The sequence below is a fragment of the Centroberyx affinis genome, unplaced genomic scaffold, assembly GCF_046629955.1.
Source record: "Centroberyx affinis isolate AG114_WGS23_722 - 3 ecotype Tasmania unplaced genomic scaffold, CSIRO-AGI_Caff_v1 ptg000078l_1, whole genome shotgun sequence".
NCBI classification, from domain to species: Eukaryota; Metazoa; Chordata; class Actinopteri; order Beryciformes; family Berycidae; genus Centroberyx; species Centroberyx affinis.
Genome location: NW_027278787.1, coordinates 32,117 through 56,522, shown reverse-complemented (window position 1 = coordinate 56,522; position 24,406 = coordinate 32,117). Strand labels below are relative to the sequence as shown.

At 42.4% G+C, this 24,406-nt stretch overlaps 1 protein-coding gene across 1 annotated transcript in view; it reads left to right on the top strand.

Moving 5' to 3' along the window:
* Nucleotides 1-835: 835 nt before the first annotated feature.
* Nucleotides 836-24,406, top strand: part of LOC139645830 (mucin-5AC-like) — a gene marked incomplete at its 3' end in the record, with an annotated part of 54,708 nt that continues 31,137 nt past the window's right edge. Inside the window, exons 1-18 of the mRNA XM_071521681.1 lie at nt 836-994; nt 1,151-3,911; nt 4,086-4,273; nt 4,428-4,495; nt 4,718-4,821; nt 5,676-5,744; nt 10,089-10,223; nt 10,501-10,557; nt 10,743-11,010; nt 13,504-13,618; nt 14,951-15,041; nt 15,385-15,491; nt 15,713-15,941; nt 17,034-17,159; nt 17,367-17,484; nt 18,379-18,517; nt 21,705-21,815; nt 22,372-22,441. Coding sequence (XP_071377782.1) covers nt 836-994; nt 1,151-3,911; nt 4,086-4,273; nt 4,428-4,495; nt 4,718-4,821; nt 5,676-5,744; nt 10,089-10,223; nt 10,501-10,557; nt 10,743-11,010; nt 13,504-13,618; nt 14,951-15,041; nt 15,385-15,491; nt 15,713-15,941; nt 17,034-17,159; nt 17,367-17,484; nt 18,379-18,517; nt 21,705-21,815; nt 22,372-22,441 — 4,915 coding nt within the window. The remainder of the gene's footprint in view (nt 995-1,150; nt 3,912-4,085; nt 4,274-4,427; nt 4,496-4,717; nt 4,822-5,675; nt 5,745-10,088; nt 10,224-10,500; nt 10,558-10,742; nt 11,011-13,503; nt 13,619-14,950; nt 15,042-15,384; nt 15,492-15,712; nt 15,942-17,033; nt 17,160-17,366; nt 17,485-18,378; nt 18,518-21,704; nt 21,816-22,371; nt 22,442-24,406) is intronic.

Sequence of the window (24,406 nt, the reverse complement as noted above, 5' to 3'; positions counted from 1 at the left end):
TGTATGGGTGTTCTAAATCCTATGTTTCTTTGCAGGAAGACTTCTTTTCGAGAAAGCAACAGGAGGGTGAAACACTGCAGGAATTTTCCCATGCTTTGATGTGTTTGATGGACAGGGTTATAACTAATGCTCCTAATGGCCTGCCAAACTCCAGTGTATTACTGCGTGACCAATTTGTTGAACACGTGTATGACTGTGCTCTCCGCAGGGAATTAAAGCAGTTTGTCCGACGCCATCCCACCGCCACCTTGCTCGATGTCCGTAGCGAGGCTATTAGGTGGGAGTGGGAGGGGATGCCAGGGGGTAGCAGGGGAAGGAGCCACTCTGTCCCATCTGCTGCAGGTTTCCAGTTTGCAGTGGTGGGAGGTCCTCAGTCAGGGTCAGGTAACCTAAACTCAAGGTCTGAGTTGGCAGAGTTAAAGGAAATGTTAAAACATCAACAGGAACAGCTAAACCAACTTAGTAGTAGTCTTATTGCACTCCAGAATGCCCCCAGGCCCCCTTTCAGTAATGGGAAACAGTCTGTCATTTGTAGAAGGTGCCAGAAACCTGGCCACTTTGCGAGGGAATGTGATGGTGAGAGAGTTCATGTACAAGCTCAGCTATCTTCCCGTGCTGCTCCTACGACTCGTAGTGATAGGTCGCCTTCCCAGAATCAGCAATCGGGAAACTTTCACCCCCTGAACTGCTGAGTCAAAGTTCAGGTGGGGGCCTAGTTGGCTCAGAGTCAGGTTCAGAGAACCCAGACTGTATAGCAGAGTTGATGTCAGCTTGTCCACACATAACCCTATTAATGGGAGGAATTGAGGTTCCATGTTTGGTTGATACAGGGTCAATGGTGTCCACCATAACTGAGAGTTTCTTTGTCCAGAACTTTGAACCCTGGGGTGCAGAGAAGCTCCGGTCATGTCATTGGCTACGGCTTAAGGCCGCCAATGGACTGGACATACCCTATGTTGGTTACCTTGAGCTTGATGTTGAGCTTTGCGATAAGGTAATTACAAAGCGTGGTGTGTTGGTCGTAAAAGACCCCCCTGGTCATTCATCTTCTGCCCCAGGTATTCTAGGTATGAACATTATCAGAACATGTTACAGGGAGTTATTTGTACGCCATGGCCCTGCTCTTTTTGATTTGCCCTCTGTGTCACAGGCCCCCAGCCAATTCCAACAAGCACTACAACAGTGTCACCAGGCCCAGGTCAATGCCCCCCCTGACCGCTCAGGCAGAGTAAGAGTCAAGGGTAGAAGGGTTTTCAGAGTTCCTGGTGGTACCATGAAGCTTGTGGCAGCGACCTGTTTCCAGCATCACTTGGGTAATGATGCCTTGTTTGAACCCCTGGCTGCTGGATTACCTGCTGGTCTACTCGCATCTCCAGCTCTGGTCCAACTGACAGGAGGTACAGTCTACATCCCTATAGTCAATGTGGGGGTCAATGATGTTGTGCTCTATCCACGCACTGTAATAGGTACCTTGAGCCATGCCCATGTAGTGAGTCTACCCACAGGGGTCACAGAGGTTGAGGAGCATATTTCAGCCACAGTGTCTTCTCAGACAGTCACTAGCTCAGTGCAGGAGAAGATTAATGCAGTTGATTTGTCTGCCCTGTCCAAGCAAGATCAGGGCCGTGTTAGGTCCTTACTACAGAAACACAGTGGTGTATTTTCAGCTCATGAGGGAGACTTGGGCTGCACCAAGCTGATCTCGCATGATATCCCTCTGCTTGATGAGACACCGGTACGACAGAGGTATAGACGCATTCCTCCCTCAGAGTATGATGCAGTTAAAGCCCATATCCACCAGCTTCTCGAGGCGCAGGTGATCAGGGAAAGTAGTAGCCCCTTCGCATCGCCCATTGTCCTGGTCAAAAAGAAAGACGGTAGTCTCCGGCTGTGCGTGGACTACAGGCTGCTAAACGGCAAGACACGGAAGGATGCCTTCCCCCTGCCGCGAATTGAAGAGTCCCTTGACGCACTCTCTGGTGCCCACTGGTTTTCCACTATGGACCTGGCTAGTGGGTACAATCAAGTTCCAGTCACGGAGAAGGACAAAATGAAGACGGCTTTCTGCACCCCCTTCGGCCTGTTTGAATGGAACAGGATGCCTTTTGGGCTTTGCAATGCCCCAAGTACCTTCCAAAGATTAATGGAGAGGATATTTGGGGCCCAACATTGTCAGTCTTTGTTGTTGTACCTGGATGACGTTGTGGTTTTTTCTTCCACTGTAGCCCAACATATGGAGTGCCTGGATGCTGTGTTGGAGCGGCTGAAGCAGGAGAACCTCAAGGCCAAGCTGGAGAAGTGTTTCTTCTTCAAAGAGGAGGTTGGCTACTTGGGGCATGTCATCTCCAAAGAGGGTGTGGCTACTGATCCCATCAAAATTGACGCAGTATCCAAGTGGCAGCGTCCTAACCATGTGGCTGAGTTACGCTCATTCCTCGGCTTTGCCAGCTATTACCGGCGCTTTGTGGACGGCTTTGCTAGGCTGGCAGCCCCTCTGCACCGGCTGGCTGCTGAACTGAGTGGCACCAAGACCCGGAAGAAGTCGGAGCAGAATTTGACGGCGGCGTGGACCACGGAGTGTGAGCGGAGCTTTGAAGGCCTGAAGAGCAAGCTTGTGGAAGCACCAGTGCTGGCCTATGCCAACTTCTCCTTGCCCTTCATCCTCGAAGTGGATGCCAGCCACAGTGGACTGGGAGCCGTTCTCTCTCAGGAGCAAGATGGTAAGATCAGGCCTGTAGCATATGCCAGTCGGAGCCTTAAGCCATCAGAACGTAATATGAACAACTACAGCTCCATGAAATTGGAGTTCTTGGCCCTTAAGTGGGCCATGACAGAAAAGTTCAGAGAATACCTGTTAGGGCAGAAATGTGTGGTATACACTGACAATAACCCTCTCAGTCACCTCTTGACAGCAAAGTTGGGTGCTGTGGAACAGCGCTGGGCTTCAGAACTTGCTAACTTTGATTATGTCATCAAGTATAGGCCCGGCAAGAGTAATGGCAATGCAGATGCCCTTTCTCGGCAGTACTTACCCAGCTCGTGTGCAGCTGATCATCTGGTTCCTGGCACGCCAGTTCCTGAGTCCGTGCAGCAAGTCATCGTCAGCCCAGCACTCGAGGTAACGCAAAATGCCATCTCTGCTTTCCCTTGTCACACTTCCCCTGATCTCCGTGTCCTACAGGAAGCAGATTCCACCATACACGACTTCTTGGTGTTCTGGACCACAAAGAAGGGTCCAGATGCAGCCGAACGGCGTCAGATGTCCAAGGAAGCTCTTGGGCTGGTCAAGCAGTGGGATCGCATAGTGGAGCAAGATGGTGTGCTCTATCGTAAAGTCTTTTCCCCAGACGGCGATGAGGTCCTCCAGCTGGTCCTGCCCTTGTCATTAAAGAACCAGGTCTTACACCAGCTGCACCATGAGCATGGCCATCAGGGTGTGGAACGGACAGTAAATTTGGTGTGGCAGAGATGTTACTGGCCTGGTATGCGCCAAGATGTTAAGCGCTGGTGTCAAGAGTGTGAAAGGTGTCAGGTAGCCAAGGACACCCAGCCATCAACCCGTACTTATATGGGCCACCTTCTTGCTGCACGCCCAAACCAAATTCTGGCTGTTGACTTTACCTTGTTGGAGCCATCTAAGAATGGGATGGAGAGTGTGCTTGTGATGACGGATGTATTCTCGAAGTACACCCAGGCAGTTCCCACCCACGATCAACGGGCTTCAACTGTGGTTAAAGTACTGGTAAACGAGTGGTTCTGCAAGTTTGGCGTGCCCAGTCGTATCCACTCTGATCAGGGCAGGAATTTTGAGAGTGCTCTGATTCAACAGCTATGCAGTTTGTACGGCGTTGAGAAGTCTCATACTACCCCCTACCATCCTGCTGGGAATGGCCAATGCGAACGGTTTAATCGTACCCTGCACAATCTTCTGCGTACATTACCCACAACTAAGAAAAGGGATTGGTCATCCTACCTGCCACAAGTTGTCTTTTCATACAACACAACAGCACATCAATCTACGGGTGAGTCCCCTTTCTTTCTGATGTTTGGTCAAGATCCTCTCTTACCTGTTGACTTCCTCCTAGGAAGAATCCCGGTCCCAGAAGCAGGCAGTACTCATGACTGGATTGTGGAGCACCAGACCAGACTCCGGGTTGCGTTTGAAGGAGCCACAAGGCATCTGCAAGCTGCTGCGAACCGCCGTAAAGCACATCATGACCAAAAGGTGAAGGATGCTCCCCTGCAGGAAGGACAGCTGGTGTATCTCAGGGATGTAGGAGTGAGGGGCCGCCACAAAATTCAAGATGTTTGGAGCTCGGTGGTGTATAGGGTTCTGAAAGCCCCCAAAGAGGGAGGATCTGTATACACCATTGCTCCAGTGGATGATCCCCGTAAGGTGAGGCATGTTCACCGCTCTCTATTGAAAGGCCATCCTGGAGGTGTGGTCCATGAAGAAGTCACTGGGGCTCATCCCCAGGAAGATGCAGAACCCCTTGTCAGGGAGGGAGATTCATTGGATGGCGACTTGTGTGTGTGGTATTGCCTGAAATCACTCAGACTCATGTGCCGGTGACTGCTGTATGCCCACAGACTGACTCCTCTTCAACCCCAGCACAACCCCAAATGGCTCCTACCATATCCACTACAGCCTCAGGGAGCCAGTCCCTGGTTAGACCTCCAGTTCTTCTGAGTGAGAGCCAACCTTGTGCCAATGAAGGGGCAGTAAGGAGAACCAATCGTTCCACCGCTGGGAAGCACACGAATGTTCACCACCTCCCGCAGGCAGCAGGGAGCAGGGCGATAGGGGCTACAAACTCCCAGGTACCTGCAGCTGAGGGAATGGCTGCCATCTTTAGGCCTTGGCAATAAGCAAACAATCGTCGGGTCGACGATTCAAAAAGCGGGGGTGGATTGTAGTAGGAACACTTGTTTCAATATTAATGCAGTACTCCCTCTTAGTTCTCGACACCCCCCCCACAGCACTAGATTGACTCCTCCCTGGTCCAGCCCTCCAATTAGCTTGTCAGGGTATTTAAGGCAGCTGTGGCATCATGGCTGCCTTTCCTTTTCTCTGCCTGTTGGTTGCCATATTGGCCCCTCTTTGTGACTCTGAGGTAGGTGATGCAGTCATGAGGTTGTTTAAGGGTGTTTCTATGTACTCAATGACTGAGTTTTATTTTGTTTGTAATAGTCTCCTGTCTACCTGGTCGTACTGGTGTCTGCTGGCTGAGATTTGTGAATTAAGGTAGGTTTTCCAACTGTTTGTGCACCAAGCACATGTGAAGTGGTACTGCAACTGATCAATCTTATCTGCTATAGTTCCTGTCTGCCCTTGGGTGCTGTGGATTCTTACCACCCTGAGTCTGCGTAGCCAGCGCACATTTCGTCAAGGTACTGGTCACTGTAGTTAGGGGTAAGTAGGGTACGATAAATACCCGAGGTAATGGTTATTATAGTGTTATAGACCTGTTACTAATGTGCCTCTTGTATTGTAGGTCTCTATCAGCTGCTGTTTTGCCTCTATAGTTTTGTATTTACTGTGTATGTGTGTTGACTTGGTTGTTTTATCTCGTTGCCAGTTGTATCTGGTACTTTTAGTGAGAGCCAACTGGTTTGTTATTAATGACCTTTTTATGTTGTTCGAGTAATCTAGTATATCTGTTATCTCCTTATAGGGGAGCAGAGTGCTGGCTGGTTGGAGAGGCTCGACACCCTGGTGCGGTTCCCTTCACAAGTTTGTACTGGTAAAAGAGCACTGGGACACTGTTTTTCACCTTTTTGCTGTGATTGCTGTTTTGCAGTGAATACACGTGTGGTAGGTAAGTGGTTGCACTCCTGGACACGCCCTCAGTTAGTCTGCCTCTCCATTGCTGGCCTCAGCCCACGCTCCCCTTCGTAAGTACTGGAAGTGTTTTAGTAAAAGAATTGCATTTGTTAGACATTAATTAAATTATTGTAATAAATATTTTGTTACGTCCTTTCACATAGGTTTGATTCCTTTTTCATTTGTGTTTAACCCATCCTCTCCACAGACCCTTCCAGTCATTAATTATTCAATAAATTTGCATTTCTTTTGGAATCACGTCTCTGTCTTACTTTAGTTATCGAACTTGTGTAGCCTGTGTATGACCGAGGTATTAGTCCAGGTTCCTCAGTATACTTCCTGGGGTGAAACTCCCCAGGTGGCGTTGTCGGGTTAGTTATATTCTGTTTGCTTATATCGCCACCCCGCCACACTAGGATGTAATAGGTGATTGCTATGGTATACTAGGTGGTTGCCAGGGTGTTTTTAGGTGTACAAGGTGGTTGCTAGGATGTTTCCAGGTGGTTGCTAGGGTGCGCTAAGTTGTTTCTGGGGCATTGCTAGGTGGTTGTAGTAGTAGTAGTAGTAGTAGAAGTAGAAGTACTAGTAGCAATAGTACCAGTAGTTGTAGTGGCAGTAATAGTAGCCATTGAAGTAGTGGTTGCAGTATTAGTTGAAGTAGCAGCAGTAGTAGTACTAATATTAGTGGAAGTAGTTACAGTAGTAGTAGTAGTTGTAGTGGTATGTGTAGTATAAGCTGTAGTAGTTGTAGTAGTAGTAACAGTAGTAGTAATAGTAGTAGCATTAGCAGTATTGACAGAGGAGCAGAAGGAGAGATAGAGAGCTGTATGTGGTGTGGTGAGTGAGTGCTCTGCTGGTCTCTGACATTCTGTCATCCATGTCTATGAGGCCAAAAATGACGCATGGCGTATACACTTAAATTGTGCAAAAACTATATATCAGTAGTTCAACTTTATTGTCATTTGTGTTAAAAAATCCATGTCCGAGTATAACATTTTCGCACTTCCACGTTGATTTGGATGTGTAAGTAGGAAGTAAAGTTTAACACTATGGGCTGGTTTTGCTTACAGGGATTAAGCCTAGTCATAGACTAAGGACTTTTTCAATGGATAGTCTCTGTCCACAAAACCAGGCCTACACTGAAACATGATTTTAACAAGGATATGATCATACATGTAAACCTACACACTATGATTCTTTAGGTTATTTAATTCCAAGTCATCTGCAAAGTCATATTCTGTAGGATTTGATCATGGAAGATAAGCCTGGATGATTCAAAGGGGAGTTTCCACAGTAACTTCTTTGTATGCACATACAATTATAGCTTTGCTTTTATCTTATCACATGTTTGCTGTGTAATTACGCTTTGATAAAAAGTTACATTTAGATTTCTCCAAAATGATCCAGGTCAACCCACAGCGGCTGGTTTACTGTGATTGGGCCCAAAGCACTAACGTCCTAAGCCAGTTATCACTGTTAGTTAAGGGAGGTGATGGCTGTCTGATCGCACTTTGACCCAATGTTGTGAAATTTGAGGTTGACTTGAAAATCCTCAGTATTGTGCAACCATTTCACATTACATATATTTTGTGTAAACCAAAGCAGAGGTTGTAAAATATCTGTCTGGTTGTCTTGTCTTGTGCATGGTCATGTGTACAGTAACTACTGTATATTGTAGGCTATGCATGTAGGATTTCAAAATGCATCAATGTTTTATTGTCTGTGTGGTAGTCTGTGTCTTTCCTTTTTGTCAATACAAAGTGCAACAAATTTCCAAACTTTAATACAGATGTGAGAAAGAAGAGCAGGCTGTCTTGTTTGAGGATTGGCACACAGAATCAAATATTAGTTTAATTAGTAATTACTTTATCTACATACATCTAATATTTGACTAAGCTGATTTTTGTTTTTTGGCAAGGTAAATGCAATGCACTTCCATACATTTCTATAAAGGATGCTAATAATTTAGCTAATCTACACGTGGTTTGTTTATTTTTTTATTACATTTTTCATCTTCTTCTGGCACTAGATTAATTTGAGTAATTTGACCCATTTAATAAAGATATAGTAGCTTAGAAGTACTGAGATTTGATTGACTGACTCTGATGAAAAACCGAGGGAGTCTACATTGTGCTAAATTCACTCTTTTAATAATATTAAAATTACCTTTGTGGTTGTTAAATAGGACCTTATTATCTTATAAATGGTACATTTATTAAGGAGACAGACTTTGGGAGGGCCAGTCAAACAGGAAATGTGCTTGTGAATTAAATTTCATGAATTTTGCATTCCAAGAATGAACTGTTTTGCTGCCCTAATCAGCAGGGCGGAGCAGCTTCTGACCTCAGACTAACCAGAATAGCAGATCATTCTTCACACAGTGGCTGCTGCATCTCTTGACTGGCATCAGTGACGCAATGATGAGGTCACCTCCACACCCAGGTTAGCTAAGGGAGTCAGCACTTCATGACCTTATTTGGTTAGGTTCTGTTTTCTGTTCATGAAGATTAGATTTATGGATTTCCATCAAAATCGCTTTTAGGTTGTTATTCTGGATAAGCACACATTTTCCTAAAATTTTACATCTTTGAGTGTGTGTGTGTGTGTTTTCTCAGTTTTCAGTTAAGAATTATTAAGGTCAAAGACAATTACATTTTTTTACACTTTTGTATCAATTTCGATGTATGAAACTCAAACCTAAAAAACATATGGAAATTACTGCTTTTCTTTTTCCCTGTAATTTCCCTTTAAATTACATTATGTGTCAGTGCATCTATGAGGGAATCAAGAAAACTATTTCAACTCCACAAAAACTACACTCCCTTGCATGCAAAGGCTAAAATCTGTTTTCATACAGTAAAAAAAGATTTTGAATTGGATCAGATAGTGAATTCAACACAAAGAGCAAAGAGGCATATGAGCTCACTGTCACCATTGACCCTTCCAGTATTGACTGACAGTTAAAAAAGTTACCAGAAAATCAGGGAAAATATGGACCATAAATACAATGCCTCCAGTGTGCATCTTTCTATACTCCAAGCTGGTGGTTTGTGTCAAAGGTCATGGAGTAAGCTTTGTGTCAGACAAGCGTGATGTATGCTGTATCAATGCTTATCATTGAATCAATTTTAAAAATTGTTTTCAGTTTTCAGTTTTCAGTTTCTGAACCCTGTAATTGCTACTTACAGCTGTATAAATAGACTAGTCCCCGCCTAGGTCTGATCAGTACAAGTGCTACTGTGTAGATTGCAGGTTGCACCCATAGTTTTGCAGTACGTAGACCCACTTCAACAAACCACATAATCTCATTTGGGTGGACAGTAAAACAATACTAATGGATCTGTAATTGGGTGCAGTACGAAGAACAAGAATTAAAGTAATCTCAGGTTTCCATTCATGTTTAGTCACTGCCATTGTAAGTGATGACTGTTGGCGATAAGAAAACAAAAGACAAAACTGTTAATCACCTAAGAGATCTGAACACACCTTGAATGTGTTTTAGGTTTTATCGCATGAGTCAAAAAATGATAAAACAAAGCAAATAAAAACACTAACACTTGAAAGAGTATTAGTGAAGTCTTTAATGGTCTGTAGCGTCATTTGAATTCCATCCATAATTGGTCACAAAGGTGGTCTATTATTCCCACAAGTTAAAATCAGATTTAGCTATTGTGAGTGTTTCCTAGTTGATTGTTGGATAATGCTGAACTGTAGCTGTATCCTGAAGGTCTATGCCTTAAGTGAACCAGTGAATACCATTTCATGGTATTCAGTATTTTAGCCCTGCCAGGCCCTTCCAACAATTCAAGTGTGCATTTTTGTTCCTCTACTCATCTTTCATATGTAACTGAATAAGGACCAGTGAGTGACAACATAGTGCACCTGTATGTTCTATGGATATAGAATGTTAGGAATCTGTGTAATCCATGAACAGGTCAGATGAACAATCCAAGTAAAAACACTTACACTTGCATTAGAAAATGTTCATATTTGCATTGAATGGTCCATGGTAGAAGAGCAGGGGGCCCGTGTTGGTTTGGTCACCATTCTGAAAGGGAGGGGAAAAGTACATTGGCCTGCACCCAGATCTAAGGTGAACATCCTCTGAGTGTTCATGTTTTATAAACCTCGCCCTTCATATCAGATCTGTGAAGGGGAGTGAACAAGAGAGCATGAAAGTAAACCACTCTGGAATGGGATGGAGGGCAGGACTGGTAATTATGAAACACTATGGGAATGCCACTCCTTCACCTGCCACATTAAGACCTGCCCTCCAAGTATAAAGAGCTGGACCTGCCTCCCATCCTCCTCAAAGCTCCTGTTGGCAAGCAGATGACTATGGCTAACCAGTCGCTACTATGGCTGACCCTGTCTGCCATGCTAGCTGCCTGGCACAGCGGTATGTACACTATGCTCCATTACTCACCCTAAAACCATAAGAAACTTAACTGTTAAGAGTTCAAATGTTTACCTACTTGGAAACAATGACTCAGTAGAATTATTGTGTCTTCATTGTAGTATTAGATTTGATTAATGAATGGTTAAATTGTGTAGGAATATTCAGGATTGCCTTTACAAACCATCTTATTTACTCAAGGGATTATAATATGTAGGTGACAAAGAAGGCTTAACCCACCACTTACTGATTAATCTTGAACTCTTAATTCTCTCAACAGAAGCAAAGTCTGGTTTGAACATCATCCCTTCTATGTCCAAAATTCCTGAAATGGCAGGTGAGCTTGTTGGTGGTGGTGATTGTATATAACAGATGCTTTTCCTTATGTAGCCAAGTATCCATGGAATGGGTGAGTATCCATTCATGTAGGTGATAATGACTGTACAAAACCTATCTCTGTGTTGTGAGATGATATCGTGATCAGGTATCATGTTCTTCAAGCTGATGTGTCTGTCATTGTAGGCGTGAGTCCTGTCCACAACGGCCAGATCTGCAGTACATGGGGTAACTTCCACTTCAAGACCTTTGATGGGGATGTTTTCCAGCTGCCCTCCATCTGCAACCATGTTCTGACCTCTACATGCAGCTCTAAGAGCAGCTACAAGGACTTCAACATCCAGATGAGACGACAGGAGGTCGACGGCCTCGTCACCATCAGCAACATCATCATGAAGCTGGAGGGGACTGTGGTGGAGCTCGCCAAGGGCTCAGTGATCGTCAACGGCGAGATGTAAGTTTACTCAACCCCCCCGCCCTCAGCAGCTTCATCAAGACCAAAGGCATCATGGAGTAGTTGTGGAAACTATTGCCTGGAGTGACTGTCAGGTGAACAGCCTGGTTGGCATCTAAAGACACTGAGGCTTAAGTTTGAAAGAAGTGACATTGTTGTACCATCTTTCAGCTTTATTTAATAGCATAGAGTAGAGGGAAACGGGAAGGGTAGAAAAAAAGTGAGAACCCACAATATCATGAGTACATGATGAGCACATTTGATTAGTAGTGGATTACATGTAATAGGATTAGGCACTGTTCATGTGGAACATTTGGCTTCCGTCATATTCACGGACAATGCGTTGAAAGCACCTAGGTTGTGTTGTTGCAGGTGTGGATGAAGCTCTGTCAATCCATCTTGTCAGTCAACACATAGGTCTCATTGAAATGCATGGGATATTATCCTTTTTGACGTATCACAAATGCTTATGTGAACGCTGCCTTACAGTTGTCTGATCGCAAAGATGGTAACTATGATATCAAAAAACAGTAGTCAGATACTTTTGAAAATACGTGATTACTTGGTCGATTGTCTGTGTACAAAAACATTTTATACAACTTAAAATAAGGGTTAATCATGGTTGTATGCTAACTGGTGACAAGAATAGTATTCAAATTACAGAATGAGAATTTTCTGTTTAACTTCATATCAAAGATAATATGTAGAACTTTTTAGTTAATAATCCAAACGTAACCAAAAATAATCAGTGATAGTACATTATTGAGTTTGACTAATAGAGTTGATTATAATACTGATTAATTTTCAGTAGGTAATCAGTGCCCTCTAGCAGGTTACACAGCTTGGTGGGTTGGGGCACTGGCCATGTACCCACAATGTTGTTAGTTTGGATTCAGCTCATTACCTTTGTCACATCATCCCCCTCCACCAAAAGCTATCTAATAAAAAAGACATACCCTTAAAAAAGCAACCTTCCCAAATCTGCCGTTAGTAGTTAGGGTTCGACCGATATGGAAGGCTGATACTGATATATTTAGACTGAAGTCACCGATAGCGGATATTTTGTGCCAGTATTCAATATCTATAAATTTGACCACTTTCAAGCCAAGTGTTTAAGTGTTTTATTCTTGTTAGGGTGGAAAACCCTCTGAAACAGCATTTAAACTCTTCAATGAAACCAAGGATAATGAAATTCTTTGAGGGTGACATGTACCCCACCTATTTAATGGAAGGGAAACTCTGCCTTTAAATGAAGAATACATTTACAGAAAATATGTTTATGTTACGGTTTATGTGGAAAAATGGTCAATGCACACATGTACTAGTCAATTTGCACATTACCTGACATAGTAGTACATGTACACATGTACCGATCAATTTGTACATTTACTGACAATGTGGTACATGTATACATGGACCGGTCAGTTTGTGCATTTACATGGTAAATAACCAATATTTAACACTACTGCATAAATAATGCAAAACCACTGCAATCAAACCGCATTTCCTGTAGCCTACTCCTCTCTAGGGGTGGGGGATAATCGATTCTTAGAGGCATCGCAACGTATACTTGAACAATTCAGATCAATGCAGAAAACTCAATAATCAGATTTTAAACACTGAATTCACAACATTATGACTGCCCCTTGAATTTTTTAAGACTGGGCTATATGAACTGACGGCTAAAGCAATTGGATGGTGCTACGGGAACTGGGGCTGAACGATTTTGAAAAAATATCTGATTGCGATTATTTTGACTGATATTGCAATTGCGATATGATTTGCGATATTAGAGGGAATGATAATTTTTACATAATTATTCTCATTTTCATTTAAAAACGTATTAAAATGATTATGGTGTGATTTTTGCGGGGATCTGTACCAAACAAATATGTTTTCTTAAGTCTGTAGAATATGATGTGTAGGCCAGGACATCTCTGCAGCACCACAATATTTAATTTAAAATGGTATTTTGACACACATTTCGCCTTTAACAAATATTGCGATTTCGATAAAATTTTGATTCGTTGTTCAACGGGAACGGACATAAAACATGTATGTTGTGTCTCTTGACTTTGTATGGCCTGGCTCTGACTTTCATAACTGAGCTGTTGAGGCCTTAGAGCACTGCAAGGTCCTCCAATCAAGGACCTCTAGATATCTCTTGTTCCAGACTTAAAATAAAAGCTAACCTGCTGTTTTGTCCCTCAAACTCTGGAACGGTCACCTAACTATCAGATCAGCTGATTCTGTTGATTGCTTTAAGGAGCGCCTAAAAGCTCACTTTTATAGGTTGGCCTTTTTATAATAGTGGGGGCCATCCTGTTAGTACTGTATGTGTTTGTGTGTATGTGTATATGCTTATTTGGATTTATTCTTATTGTTTATTCTTTGCCTCTGTAAAGCACTTTGTGACAGCATGTTAAAAAGTACTATAAATAAAGTTTTACTTGCTTACTAATGTGACAGATATCTCTCTTTTTCTTTTACCAGGGCCATCCTACCATTCAGTGAATCGGGAGTCCTCATCGAGCAGACTCCCACTGACATCAAAATCAAAGCAAAGCTGGGATTGGTTGCTGTCTGGAATGAGGCTGATTCCTTTCTGGTAGGAAAATGGTTCTTTATCTTTCATATACTATATGAAATCATCATATTGCAGTTTCATCGTACAATTGATGCTAACTGGGGAGTTGAATGGTCTACTGTAGCAGCGCTTGACGTTTTGAACTAAAACATAACACAGTGGTGGGCTGTACAGGCCACTCTGCCTGTAGGTGTCACTGCAGGCTAGTTGTATGTAAGATTCTACTTCCTCTACTAGCTCCACCCCCGAGCAAGTATAAATACTGATCGGTGTCTAGCGTCCGGTGAGAGAGATTAATTTAGTTACTAAGGCAATGTTCTTCTCCCGTGCACGTAAAATAAAGCATAATCAACAGCAGTCAACTGAGTGTTTTTTCAAGAATTCCACAACAAAACCAACAATCAATATACCCAGCAAGCATGCTACTAATGAGTAGCCATAGCAACCACGCTATTAGCAAACAACGTCAACTAGCATACTACAAACAAACAAGAACAAGCAAACATGTCAGCCTGCAAATAAATCAATATACCAGTAAACATACCACTAGCATAAGGCACCAGCAAGCATGCTTACATGCATACATCTTTACTGTGAGTCTTTTCTCCCTCACGGACATAACCAATAGTACTATCTTCCTTCCTGTGAGCTGGTGAATTCATTTCTGTGCGCTTGCTCTCAATTGCTGCTGCTAGACATTTAAGCACCTGATTATGAGGTGTATCGTCCTTGGGACAGATTAACTTTGCATCCTGACAAAATATGTTTGAGAATAGCCACAGTGTGCCTGAACATGAGGAACAGGAAGGGTCCTCACCTACCCAGTGACTGAGATTTTGGGGAGATGGTAGCACATCATAGGTTGTAGCTATAATGAATCTAGTTCAGTTTGCCTCGATACCACACAACTCCCACAAAGCCAAATTTCTTCCTCTCTACACTTTCCCAGTTTATCCACTGACCCTGTTTTTCCTGAGAGATGGCCTTAGCACACCTTGCTACTTCCTCTTGCTGATGTATTTGGTCCACAACCACCTTTATTTTCCCTGGCGGGGTTGCCATACTCCATACAGGTTGCCTAGGCCTAGTCCTAGTCCTCCCTGCCCTTGTTGCACCTGCCCTACAATGTCATAATATAACTCTAATATCTGTTCACTTTGTGGAACCCTTTGACAGGCCAAAAATAATTTTGTGGAAATTACCCCTTTAGCCTGACTTTGGGTATTGCTACTCTACAGGGAGCCAAATGAAGAGTTGGCCTATAATAGACAAACTTTATGAGTGTGAATACTGGGGCTGTGCTGTAGGCTCTATTATGGTCTGGTGCTGAAGGTGATGTGTTTGGCTCCTCAGGTGGAGTTAGATCTGAAGTACAAGAATCAGACCTGTGGTCTTTGTGGAGACTTCAATGGAGTCCAGCTCTACAACGAGTTCTACAGCCATGGTAAACTTTTACATAATTTACAAAATGTACAGTAAACCTAACTGAATGGAATTTCAATGATGTGCAGGCCTCAGTCAAATTGTACTTGCACTTTTAACGGTCTTTGCCTTCTTAGTTTCCAGATCAGTGAGGTTACACAATCATGGGAAACTATTTTAAGTATTTGAAAGTCAATATAGTATACATTTCTAATTGAGAACTTATCTGACACAATCTGAATTGTCCTAATGCAGTAAACCCCAACCATCTGGTACTGTTAAGTTAAAACCATGTTTAGATATATGTCTTCATATGGACAGGCCCACAGCACCTAATTTATCTTTCTTTGAAATGGCCCAAAAAGGTGCAAAAATATCTCCCATGGATTACGCTAACTTCTGGAAAATGGATGGTCCAACTGAGAGCTGCTCTGACTACACGCTGGCCTCCACAGAAAGCTGCAACAACATGGTGAGGCCTTGCATTATTATACTGGGCAATAAGATTTAAAATCTAATTGGAGGCTATAACATGTGCAACCTTAAATAATTACTGATGTCTTGCACCTTCTTTCTTCCTTCTTTCTTTCTGTCTACCTATCTCTGATTATACATCTGTTCACCTGTCTGTCCCTTCTCGCTATATTTCCATTCATCCCTGCCTGTCTGTCTACCTGCCTGTCTGCGCTATAGAAACCCCTGTGTGAGCAGATCCTTACAGGACCGGCCTTCAGCAGCTGTCAGGGTCTGCTGGACATTGCCTCCTTCACCTCGGCCTGTATTGCAGACCTCTGCCACTGTGGCAGCAGCTCTGACAACAATGTGGATGCCGTCTGCCTCTGTAACACCATCTCTGAGTTCTCCAGGCAGTGCGTCCATGCCGGTGGCAAGCCCAAAAACTGGAGAACGCATGAGCACTGCTGTGAGAATGCCTGCACTCATCAGACATCGCTAACTAAACATGCAAACACATTCAATATTCTTATGCTTTTTTTTTATGGTTTGAATCAAAGTCTCAGGTTCACTAAAGGTTTGCACAGCTGTATCACCAAAATTACCACATTTAGAATGCCATGTTATTCACTAACCAAATAATAACTTTTATTATTATTATTTTTATTACTTTTTAAGTTTACCTTTTCAAGCTCAGCAGACGAGAGGCAAGATCTGATTTTAGAGATGTTTTTTTAGCTGGAATGAACATGACTGAGTAGCCCTCTTAACCTGAGAGACAAAGCTAAGTTTTGAATACTACTCCCAGATTTCTAGCTGTGAGCATAACGGGACTGTCCAGAATGGGTTTGATGGAGTTGGGGCCTAAAAAAGATCTATTGTTATTCAGTCAGAGGAAGCTCTGGGACATCTAGCACTTACTATCAGGCAATACTAGGCAATTTAGGCTGAACAAGTTACCTGGGTTTATGGGTACACAAGTTGTGTGTCGTATGCATAGCAATGAAAATGGATATTATGTTTGTGAATAATGTCACAGAATGGGAGCATATAAATGGAGAACAACAAGGGGCCAAGGATCAACCCTTGAGGCACACAATTGAAATTGGCATTGCCAATCACAACAGGATATTTTCTGTCAGCATGATATTATTAAAACTGATTCAGGGCAGTGTCAGTGACCCCAGCTATTTAAAAAAATAAATAAATTCTGAAAGGTAGCGTAAAGATTTTGTGATAGAATGGCTGCTATTATTGCTGCAAGACACAGGCATTGTCACCAGCAAGTCAGGCAAATGAGGGAGATGGTTTTCGATCCCAGAATTGCAGATCAGATAAGAGAATGTTACAATTATAAAGTGCTTTGGGGCAAAGAGGTGCCATCCTTGACACAACTTGATTTGCACACATTCCTGTGCTCTTCGCTCAAGCCAAAATGCATAGATAACTCTTGCAACGCAATCTTAGTGAATCTGTCTTTTGATGCAAGACATTAATAACAGGAAATAATAACATGAAAGGCTGAATGAAGTGGTGACATCCAGAGCTGATGTGTTCACAGGGAAGGCATGTCCCTACAACATGGAGTACCAGGAGTGTGGAAGCCCCTGTGCTGATACCTGCTCCAACCCAGAGGCCAGCCAGACCTGCGACAACCACTGCATTGATGGATGCTTCTGCCCTGCAGGTGCAGTACACACACACTTGTGCATGCACACACACCTGCACACACACACACACACACACACACACACTCACACACAGACACACACACACTCACACACTCACTCACACACTCTCACACACACACACACACACACACACACACACACACAAACACACACACACACACACACAGAGTTTCCATAGTGTATAATGTTGTGGTCATTCTCAGGAATGATGGTGGATGATGTGAACAGAATGGGTTGTATTCCACTGAGCAACTGCTCCTGCAGCTACAACAGCAAGACCTATAAACCTGGAGAGTCCTACTCAAGCAACTGCAAAAACTGGTAGGATATCTGACTTTAATTGAAACAAAGATAATGAGTTGTTGGTAGTGGCAAAATAACTATAGAAAGGAAACAAGCACAGATCCTGTACAGACCCATGGCGTGTGTGTTCAATTCTATGCACTGAAGCACTGCAACATGGTTAAATGACCTAATTCCACTAATGTTACTTAAATACCACAAGATAATAACGTTACCTACCATCAAAGTTCGTAGGGCAGCAGAAGACATGTTGCAGTCTACAAATCCTGTTACTAACACAGGCCAGTTTGGAGCTTTTGATTTTGTGCCTCTGTATGAGAAACACTGCATCTCGCAGTCCTGACCTGAATTTGCCTCGTGATGCCCTCAACTGCACCATGGGAAAAATACCACTCCATAAAGAAAGATTTAATACCTGGGACAATATGTTTTGGCCATGCTTTTGTCAAGGTGGTTACAATCGCATGCCCAAAACAAACAATATATTACCTAGTGCTACTTAACCTCTGACCTCTGACATCACAAAGTTGTGATCTGATTGTCTAACAACAAAGACACATTTAAATCTGTTTAACCCACATACTGTATATACAGAAATACACATGAACTATGATATTTATAAAAATCCACATATTGGTACATTTGGGTATTTATGTTGCATAAATGGAAATTGGTTGTTAGCGAATCAGATGATAACTTTGTGATGTCAGAGGTATTGGGCCTGCAAGTACCAAAGAGCAGGGCAAAGCAGTCAGCAATTATTGGCAGTTGCCATGTATGGACAAGGTACTGTTTTTTGTACCCTTAATGCCGTTTGTTTTCTTGTCTCCATTATTATATACTTGGCAAACTGTTGTTTCCATGTGGATAAAAATAAAATATTCAATTGTGGCTGTGTGCATGCACCGACAGTGTGTGTGTGGGTGGCCAGTGGAACTGCGAGGAGGAGAACTGTCCAGGAACCTGCTCTGTGGAGGGAGGAGCCCACATCAACACCTTTGATGGTAAAGCCTACACCTTCCATGGAGACTGCTCCTACGTACTGGCCAAGGTAGTATACTACATCCACACCACTGCTGTTATGCCACATCCACACCGCTGCTATTATACCACATCCACACCGCTGCTTTTATACCACATCCACACCGCTGCTTTTATACCACATCCACACCACTGCTATTATACCACATCCACACCGCTGCTTTTATACCACATCCACACCGCTGCTTTTATACCACATCCACACCACTGCTGTTATACCACATCCACACCGCTACTTTTATACCACATCCACACCACTGCTGTTATACCACATCCACACCGCTGCTTTTATATCACATCCACACCACTGCTATCATACCACATCCACACCACTGCTATCATACCACATCCACACCACCGCTGTTATAACACATCCACACCACTGCTGTTATACCTCTCTATCGTTTTGAAATTTTAAAGCATATTGCAGTTGTCAAACACCGTCTTTGAATTTAGAGTTTTCTACACTATGTGATTCTGTGTTGATTTTCTTTTCACGGAACGTCAGAGTGATCACACTTTGTCAGGGACTTGAACTCACAACCCTGTGATCCAAAGTCCTGTGCCTAACCACTCCACCAACTTCCACTTTGCTGTTCCAAAGTGGGAAATTAAACAAAGGAATAAATGACAGGGCATCTGTGATAGTCTCACCTATGTTGGAAGCCTCAGAAAGAGTATTATAACTTTATTAGTGTCCCACATTAATCCCCCCCACCACATTTTGAAAGTACAGACATCATTTGTCTTTAGTTTGATAAAGATTGCTCAAACTATCTTCAACATGTCACATTGTCAATTTATCAAACTATTTGCAGCTAAACATTTCGATCTCAGTTTTCAAGATTTTACGTTTTTTTGTCTGTTTACTAATTAAGTTATGACGATTTCAAAATGTTTTTTTTTTTTTTGCTGTAACGTACACTTTAGGAGGATAATGCATTGGGAGGGATTGCTATAGGGGGGCAACTTCAGAATCGGGGGTAGGTACCAGTGTATGAAAGATTTATCTCACTTCTGCCAACATCTCCTGGAAATTTCCGCTCTCAAGGACATGCAGGTGATTTTTTATGATTTTTTGAAGTTTTGATTTTAATGTCTGTGGAGATTTGGTTATTATGTAATAAGCCACGCCCACTATCATCAGTAGATAAGAATGGCAACAAAATTTTATTAAAAAAAATTATGAGGTAAATTATGAGATATAAACATTTTGCATCTGTAGAGCCAACTAGTGGTAGAAGTCAAAACGCTTTTGTGGGCATGCTCAAGCAATACCCAACCCAAACCATTTGGCCTATCAATTACCTTTATGCAACTTTTATAGTGGATGGTCCCAAGATGGTCCACACCAAGTTTCCTGTGAATTGGATGAGCGGCCTTGGGAGGAGTTGTGAAAAAAGTGATTTTTAAAGAATTCAAAATGGTGGAAAATCGAATATGGTGGACATCAAAAGTGATGTATGGGTTGGACTCAGCATCTTCCAAAGAATCTATGCAATCTATCTATTGGCAATGTGTATCCTGGCAATTGACTACATAGATTTTTATGAAATTGTGTACACATGTTCTAGGATCATGTCCAAGTCGATCCAGGAAATTTGGTCACGATTGATGAAAGTGGGCGTGGCTTATTACATAATAACCAAATCTTCACAGATATTAAAGTCAAAACTTCAAAAATTCATAAAAAATGAGCCGTATGTCCTAGAGAGTTGAAATTTTCAGGACATGTCGGCTGAAGTGAGATAAATCTTTCATACACTGGTACCTATCCCTGATTCTGAAGTTGCCCCCCTCTTTTTATAGCAAAAACTGACTGTGATCCCACAGCGTTGTCCTCCTAAACCATATGTTAGCCTATTTAAAAAAAAACATCATTTTTGAAATCATCATACCTTAATTAGTAAATCGACAAAAATTGTAATGATATCTTGAAAACTGAGCATACAGTAGATTGAAATGTGCAGCTGCAAATAGTTTGATAAATTGACAATGTGATATGTTCAAGATAGTTTGATCAATCTTCATCAAACTAAAGACAAATGATGTCTATACTCTCGAGATGATAAAGCCATGTTTGAATTAATGTGGGGCACTAATACAGTTATATTATGTCTGAGGCATTCAATATAGGTCTATCACCATAACCTATCACTCATCCCTTTGTTTTATTCTTCCATTCTAGAATACCAAAGTGGAAGTTGGCGGAGTGGTTATGTACGGGTCTTTAGATTACAAGGTTGTGAGTTCAAGTCCCTGTCAAAGTGTGATCATTTTGAAGTTCCATGAAAAGTAAATTAACACAGAATCACATGAAAACTCAAAGCAGGTGTTTGACATCATCTGTCAATGGCAAAATATCTGATTTGGCATCACTGATCGGGTTTGGCCAGAAGTTTCGACCCACAGAGAGCAGTGCAGCAGCAGTTTTCTGTACCATGTGATATAGTATTGATTTATTTGTTATGGAGAGCACTACAAAGTTCTATAAAGTGGTTAGCACTGTCGCTGCAGTATCATAGTACTCCCTCTCTTTAGTTAGTTTCTCCTCAGTAAAACCATAATAGCAGTTTGGCTCAGTAGGTAAAGCATCAGCCTCTCATGTGGACGATTGTGAGCTCAAATTCGAGGCTTGTCCTTTCTGAAGTCATAAATCCTCAAAAACAAGTTGCATATTTTTCAGTTGGAAGTTTGGCCATTGTAAATAACTTCAACAATGTGGTTGCAGTGAAATGATAAACTTGACAGTAGTCACAGGCCAACACAGCTATAACTACTCAACTGCATGTTCAATCGTCACAAAGCTTGTCTCTTTGTGTGTCTGTGTACCTTCTGTAATGTTTTGTCTATCTGTCTGTCTTTTCAAATTGTGCTTGGACCCCGCAATCGCCGCTTGCAGCTATATTTATTATTATTGTTATTGTTATTATTGCTTCCACTACTACTGCTGATACTTCTACTACCACTACTAATACTACTACTGCTAGATGTGGTTGCTACTGCTGTTACTACTACTAATACTACCACTGCTACTACAGCTATACTACTACTGCTAGTACTGCTACTACTGGTATACTACTACTTCTACTACTACTGCTACTACTGGTAGTTCTAATGAGGTCTCTGTATGTTTCTGTGTCAGTTTTACAGTTAGCTTTGGCAGTATGTGAATAACATTGTTTTCGTGTGTTCAGGACTGCAGTGGAAGCCAGTTTGTGGTACAGGGAGAACTAGTGCAGTGTGGACTAACTGAGAGCGAAACTTGCCTTGAGTCTGTTACCCTGAGCCTGTCTGGGGGGGTTACTGTGAGTATGACACACACACACACACACACACACACACACACACACACACACAATGTACAAACCCTTTTACAGTCATTGGTCTGTAAAAATCTGTCATTATTTCAAGAAAATAGATAATACTATCCGTAAATAAAGGTCTTCAGATGACTCATCTTCAATAGTAACCCATGATGTGCTTCATGTTCACACCATAAACAATTTTATGAAGATAATAGTAGAGAATAGGCATCAGAGTTTTTCAAATGGTGGAAAACAGATTGGAGGCTGGGAAAGAGAGATTCAAGGCACTGCAAAAAATTGTTTAAAGGCCCTTATTCTATTTGATTTGTTTTGTTTTGCAGAAGAATGCAATATGCTTTCATAAGGGGCAGTCCAGTGTTTGGTGGGTTTTCTTTAGAGACAAGTAGAAAGGCTGAAAGCTTCTGGAGGGATTCAGTCCTGGTCCAGTAGGGTTTTATGTGATTCAGAGGCATCGGGTCATAATCATTACACCATCCCCGAACACACATATGGAATATTAATATTTCAGTCTTAACAGATTCTCTCCTTCATACAGGTGATCACCATCCAGCCAAGTGGCAAGGTTTTTGTGAATGGTATCTACGTTCAGTTACCCTTCTCTGCTGGTGAGATATATTGTACTGTACAGTAGTTACCTCTCTGTCTCTCTGTTTCTCTCTCTATGTGATATGTAGAAAATCTAATGTTTTCTTGGCTCCCATTAGGCAGTTTAGTACCAATTGAGTGTCATTTGAACACCACAGTGAACCTAAACAATGTTGCTTACCAGGTCCAGTCTAGCCTTTGCCAAATGGGAGCTCCCAGTACGATAAAGATGGTCCAGGAGCATGACAGTGACTTTAGTTCCTTTGGGATGAGGTGGAATGGGATGTTCACAGCATGAATGTGCTGCCAAAAAGCCTACAGATACTTAACAAGACTATCGAATTAGCACAGATCAAGATCCCTGCGGAAAATATCCAGCATTTGTTCAATGCAGGCCTTGAAGAAATCAGGGTGTTCTGGAGGCAAAAGTGGGTGCTACCCAGCACTAAGTCTTGTACTTAATACAGTGCCCCTGAGGGACTGAATGGCTCTCAGAAGCAACCCCGGCACAGTCGTAAGCCTTTTCCAAATCCATGTAACACTTGTAGACAGGTTTGGCAAATTCCTATGACCATTCAGTTATCTGTGAGAGGGTAAAAAGCTGGTCCACTGTTCTGCGCTGAAGACAGAATCTGCGTTGTTCCTCCTGAATCTGAGGTTTGTCTAGCAGCCAGAGTGTCCTTTCCAGCACCTTGGCATAGGCCTTCCAAGGGAGGCTGAGCTGTGTGATTCCACATAGTTGGAGCACACCCTTCGATCCCATTTTCTGAACATGGGGACCCCCGCCCCTGTCAGCGAATCCAGTTGCACTGTTTCCAAAATCCATAGCCCAACAGTATTCAGAGCCTTCACCTATGAGATCAATAAAGGGTCTAAAAGATTTTGAGCTTCTAAAAAAAAAGATTCTGTGCTTGTGAGATGATGTTTGCAAATAATTTGAGACTTGCAGTTGTGAACATGTGAAAAAAAATTGGAATGTGAAAAAATGTGAAGGTGTAAAAAAGATTGAAGCAAAGAGAAATCGTTTGTAAATGTGTAGAAAGGATTTGTAGTTGTAAACATTTTGTGAATGTGTAAGTCAAATTGTGCACAAATGATTTTAAATGTGAGGTTGCACAAAGAACCAGAGCAGACAGATACAGTTTTGTGAATGTGTGAATAAAACATTCAGAGTAGCAAGCTGTGCGTGAAAAATGTCACATATCAAGTATAAGCCTGTTCGTGTGACATCGAGGTTACAAGCACGATTTTTTACCCTGTTTTGCCTAGGGATTCTGACTAGCCCCGTTTGACTATCCAATCAGGGAGTGAGTTTTACTATCCAATCAGGGGACGAATGGCTCTGGCGCTCTGGTCAAACAGTCGGCTGCAGTCCCCCTCGCTGTCGGAATTCATAGCAGCAACTACAGCTTGAGAGCTAGAGAACTGACGGCAGCACATAGCAATAGACATACCTGCGTTACATTGATATGTCAACTGAGTAATTACAGGCTGCACTGCACAGCTGGCATTTTGCTTATGTGTTACCAAATGTAACCCACGTGGGTCCCAGAAGATGTATCGGCAGCGTTCATCATGAACTCTGACAGCGAGGGGAAGGCTGTGCTTGTTTTTAATGCCTGGGTGCATGGACTTTGACGTAGGCCTGAGCTAGGAGCTGGGAGTTAGGCGATAAAATAAATGTCAAATGCTCCACGACAACCAGAGTAGGTAGGTCAAAATTCATCAATAAACAATGTCATTTTTATTAAATAAAAGAATATCAGAAACAATACAGAAACTCAGAGAGACAAAGAATTTGCACCTCTTTATCTTCCTTCCTTGAGTCCAACACCACCTGCAGCTGCCTGCCATCAGTGTAAACTAACTTCAGTTTGGTAGTATGTATGGTACTTTTCAACAAAGGAAACCACATGAAGACAAATCATTTATTTACTTAATAATAAAATACTTTTGTTACGCTCAATATTAATAATGCTCATGAA